Below are 4,939 nucleotides of genomic sequence, written 5' to 3'. Positions count from 1 at the left end.
AGGGGTCTCCAGCTTTAAAGCCCCCACCTCTCTCCAGAAGGTCCACGGAGCCAGGATCAGCTCTGTCCTGAGTGTGGAGGGGGTGTCCTGGCATCTCACCCCCGGCAGAGGCTCTTGAGGGAGGCGATGAGGGCGGGGCCTGGAGGTCAGATGGCGGACTCCCTGCGGTAGGAGACGTTGTCCAGTGGGAGGGTGGCTTGCATGCGCTCCAGATCCAGGTGGCTGCCAAACTCCAGCATTCGGATGATGCCCGCCTCCTCCTTGGAGCCCGCCTCCAAGCCCAGGCCGGCAGCCACAGCCGCAGCGGCCGCCGCCTCCTCCTCCATCTCCTCTTCCTCCTGGCTCATGAGGGCCAGCTCATTCTCATAGCAGAAGGCACTGGGCGGGGGCGGGGGTGCAGGCAGCACGGTGATCTTGCTTTCCTGCAGTTCCCGGGCGGAGCAGCAGGGCGTGCCGGCCACCTCGTAGGTCTTGTGGAAGCGCGAGTAGTCCACCTTGTAGTGGCTCTTCTCCTCGAAGACCACGGGCTCAAAGCGGTGGCCCCACAGGATCTCGCTGGCCAGGTAGGAGCTGCGGGCCTGAGTGGTCATGGCAGTGGCCTCCACCATGCCCTCAAGGATGACCACAATCTCGAAGTCCTCAGACTCCAGCTCCTCCTTGCCCATGCCATAGAGCGGGCTATCCTCATCAATCTCGTGGACAATGATGATGGGCGACACCAGGAAGATGCGGTCCAGGCCGATGTCGTAGCCCACGTTGAGGTCCCGCTGGTCCAGCGGCAGGTACTCGCCCTCCTGGGTCATGTAGGGCTTGATGAGCTGGGCCCGCACGTGGGCCTCCACGATGTGGCTCTTCCGCAGGTTGCCCACGCGCCACATTAGGCAGAGCTTGCCATCACGCACTGAGATGACCGCGTGGTGGCTGAACAGCAGCGTCTGTGCCCGCTTCTTGGGCCTCGCCATCTTGGCCATGATGGTGCCGATCATGAAGGAGTCGATGACACAGCCCACGATGGACTGGACCACCACGGCGATGACCGCCAGGGGGCACTCCTCCGTCACGCACCGGAACCCGTAGCCGATGGTCGTCTGGGTCTCCACCGAGAACAGGAAGGCACCCAAGAAGCCGTTCACGTGCATAATGCACGGCTTGGGGGTCACCGGAGCGGCCCCGCTGCTGCCCGCTGGGGACCCCGCCGTGGCCACTGCTGGGCCGGCCTCCAGGTCACCGTGGAAGAAGGCGATGCACCAAAAGAGGAGGCCAAAAAAGAGCCAGGAAACCAGGAACGCTGCGGAAAAGATCATGAGCATGTAGCGCCAACGCGTGTCCACGCAGGTGGTGAAGATGTCCGCCATGTAGCGCTGTGACTTGTTGCTCAGGTTGGCGAAGTAGACGTTGCATTGGCCGTTCTTCTTGACGAAGCGGTTGCGGCGTTTCCGCCGGGGCACGTGGGCCTGCCCGTTGCGGCTGTGCCCGTGCATGTCCTGAAGCCGGCGTGGTCACCTGGGAAGACGCAGGGCCTGGGGAGCGGGGAGAAGCCAGACGTGTGAGATGCAGGGAGAGCGAGTTGCTGTCGTGGGAGCAGCCTCTCCCGGGGCCCCAGGGAACCCAGGCTCTGGTGGCCAGGCACCCGCCCAAAGATGCTTAGAAGGGGAAGGGCCTGGACTAGCATCCAAGGCCTCCTCTGCCCCAGTGAGCAGAATGGGACAGCGAAGGTGGGTCTGATGAAGGGAGAGGGTGTCGTGGCCTGAGTGGGCGCCCCCATGGCCGGCCCAGCCCCAGGACTGGGGTCTGCAGGGCCAGAAGCCGAGGCCACTAGGACCTAGGTCCTAGTCCCAGCCCCTCATGCTACCCGCTCCATCCCTTCTCGGCCTGCCATTCCACAAGTTTCCTGATGACCACTTTGGCTCCACCTCCCACCATTTGTCCCTGAGCAGAGGGAGCACTGAGTTCTGTGGCCCCCACTCACCTCCCTGGGTTCGGCCTCTGTCTTTTTGGGTCTTTCTGGGGCTGGAAGTTCTGTGCTGTCCAATATGGCAGCCACTGGCCACCTGTGGCTCTTTACATTTACTTAAAATTAAGTAAAAATTTAACTCACTTCCAAAGTTGCACTAGCCACATTTCAAGTTCACGTGCTCATGGCTAATGGCTGCCTTACTGGACAGATATAGGACATTTCCATCACTGCAGAAAGTCCTGGGCAGGGCAGGGATCTGCAGCCCCACCTCAGTTCTTTCCCTGTCCTCAAAGTGGTTGGGAGCAGCTGTGGATGAAGACACCTATGGTGGTCAAGATGCAGGAAGGGGGAGCCCTGAGCTTTGGCTCCTGTGTAGGCATCACTATTCCCATGTCACAGGTGACGGAACAGGGACTCAGAGAGGGGAAGTGACTTCCCAAGGCCACATAGCTGGTAATTAGGGCCAAGTGCAGGTGCATCTAACTCTTCGGCCCCCAGGTACTGTCAACATCAACGAGTTCATGGTATGGGGACCCGGAGTCAGGGAGGCCGACACACCCATTGCCTAGCTGTGTCACCTTCAGACACCTCATTTCACCCCTCTGAGCCCCACTTTCCTCGTCTGCAAAATGGGGATTGAAACCCTACCTCACAGGACCCCAGGAGACAGTAGCTGCTCAGTCAGAGCCAGCCGCCCTCCTGCCTTCCTGCCGGCTTCCCAGGGGCAGAGGAAGCTGGTGAGAGGCAGGATTCGGCTGTCAGCATCCCCAGCTGTTTCAGCGGAGGCGGCCCCTCACCCCACCGGGTGGCGGGTGCACCAGCTGGGCCCAAGGAGGCCAGACCCTCCCTCTAGCCCTCTCTTCACTGGGGCCCCAGGAGGGAGATGGTGCTGCCCGGGGCCCCAGAGGCTGGCAGGGCCCGGCCTGGGCCCGGGCTCTCGGCAACATGTTGGCCCGGAATTATATAAGGCTGGAAGTTTCTATTTTCTGTTCTATTCTTCTTCCTGATCTAATTGTGCATCTGTGGCAATGTTTATACACTTCCCGTTCAGGACAACTCGGTTGCCGCAGCAACCGGTGCGCGCCAACGCTGTAATTTAGAGATCAACAGCTTCGGAGTCTGCCTCTTCCAGGGAGAAACGCCCTCTCTCAGCCCAGAGAGAGTGAGCCCTGCCCCCCTCCTCCCCCGCCGTCACCCTAGCCCGACTCTGGGTTCTTCTCCCTTCCCCCACTTCACAGGAGCTCCCTGGGTCCCACGGTCCTGGATGGAAGTCCAAGATCCACTGGGCAACTTGGTCAAGTTATTTGATTGCTCTGAACCTCAGTTTCCTCATCTGGAAAATGGGATCAATGAGACCCATCACTCATAAGACCTGACACGGATGTGAGCACGTGACACTGGCCCTTCAGGGGTCCTAACTTTACCCAGGCCTCCCAGGTCCTCTCTGCCACCTTCTCGGAGTCTCAACAGCCAGGTTGTCAGGTGTGCCTTCTAGGCTTGGAACAGCTTTTGAGGTCTTCTGACACTAAGCGCCTCCATCTCTGCTCTGTCCGCTTGTCATGAATGCCTCCCTTAACGCCACAGAAGGGACCAGAGCCAGACGGAATGGAAGGTAACTGATTTCAAAACCCTCGTTTTACATCAGAGGCCGAGGAAGTCCAGGGGTGGGACAGACTTGCTAAGAGTCCCAGAGCAAAGCGGGGCGGGCCCTGCTCTCCTCGCTCTCACTCCAGAGCTCCTGGAAGAAGGTCAAGGTGCTTCTGGGAAGAGAGAGGATCGGCCTGGCCCCGGCAGACCTTGGACCTACAGGCTGCAGCTCTCCAGGAGAGAGGCAGAGGGGACAAAGTGCGGTGACCAGGCATTTGATACATGAGAACACTGAGGCCCGCTCAAGGCCAGGGGACCGCTCAAGGCCAGGGGACCCCTGGTTCTCTGTGCAATGAGGGGTTCATCTTATGCTGCAGAAGAGGGTTCTTCACGGGGCTCCTACTCTTTAGGAGGGCTCCTGGGGTGATGGGGTAAGGGAGACCATCCCCCATGGCCAGAGGCTATTGGTTCCCCTCACCAGCACTGCTCCCTCCTCTCCATTTGTGAGAGGAAGTGACAGGAGTTTCAGCCAAGTCCCATGCCCTGAGGCTCCACACATCCCCAGGCCTACGCTCCCCCCACCCCCACACTCACATCCCTAACTTCAGTACTCACCCCTCAGCCCTGCCCTTCCATCGCCCAGTCCCCAGCATCATCCACCACAGCCCAGCCGGATGGGGACACAGCTTACGCCCAACCCCTGTGTCTCCTCTTCCGGTCACGGCAACGCTCCGTGCCCGGTCCTGTGTCCGCCCTCAGCCTGTACTATCCTGGGCGGCACTTAGAAATGTCCACTCCTGGGCCATGGGGAAAGCTGCCCCCAGGCCCAGATGCTCGCCCACAGACCCAGCACCCTCCACCACGGAGGACCCCCTGTGCATCCGTCCCCCTAAAACCTCTCATCTGCAGTGACCTGCTCAAATAATCGAACACTCCCATCGGCACAGACTCTGTGGCAGAAACGAGAGGTCCACCTGCCAGGGCGCGGGCTGGCCGCACCATACGTGACCAAAAAGTGAAAAGTACGAAGCTCGGCCTCGCGCCTTCATGTGACAACCGCAGGGAGAGGGCCAGGTTTACCTTCCCTTGTTGGTCACATGGGGCTTCCTGGCGAAGGCACAAGGGCCTGAGGGAAAAATATGAAAGGGACGGGGCACAGATGGCAGTGGACGGGGGAGAGGCCTTGACGATTCGGCACCAGCCCCCTCTGAATATAGGTTCAGAGAGTCCTAGCTGTTTAGGTTCCTATATCACATCTCAGTAAACCACACTTTTCCGGAAGGTGGAGAGCTGGTCTACCTGTTGGCGGGGGAGGCCAGGCCTCTCTCGCCGCCTTACTCGGTGACCTGGAGCAAGTCCTTCCCATCCAGCCTGGGTGCTTGCTCCGGTTGACGT

General features: G+C 60.2%; 1 protein-coding gene across 1 annotated transcript in view; it reads right to left on the bottom strand.

Moving 5' to 3' along the window:
* Positions 1 to 12: 12 nt before the first annotated feature.
* Positions 13 to 4,939, bottom strand: part of KCNJ4 (potassium voltage-gated channel subfamily J member 4) — a 22,807-nt gene continuing 17,880 nt past the window's right edge. The window contains exon 2 of the mRNA XM_006914735.1: positions 13 to 1,520. Within this exon, the coding sequence (XP_006914797.1) occupies positions 147 to 1,481 (1,335 nt within the window). The 5' untranslated portion in view covers positions 1,482 to 1,520 and the 3' untranslated portion in view covers positions 13 to 146. The remainder of the gene's footprint in view (positions 1,521 to 4,939) is intronic.

Source organism: Pteropus alecto, unplaced genomic scaffold, assembly GCF_000325575.1.
Source record: "Pteropus alecto unplaced genomic scaffold, ASM32557v1 scaffold6, whole genome shotgun sequence".
Taxonomy (NCBI): domain Eukaryota; kingdom Metazoa; phylum Chordata; class Mammalia; order Chiroptera; family Pteropodidae; genus Pteropus; species Pteropus alecto.
Note: the sequence above shows the minus strand (reverse complement) of the source record. Positions and strands in the feature narration are given on the sequence as shown.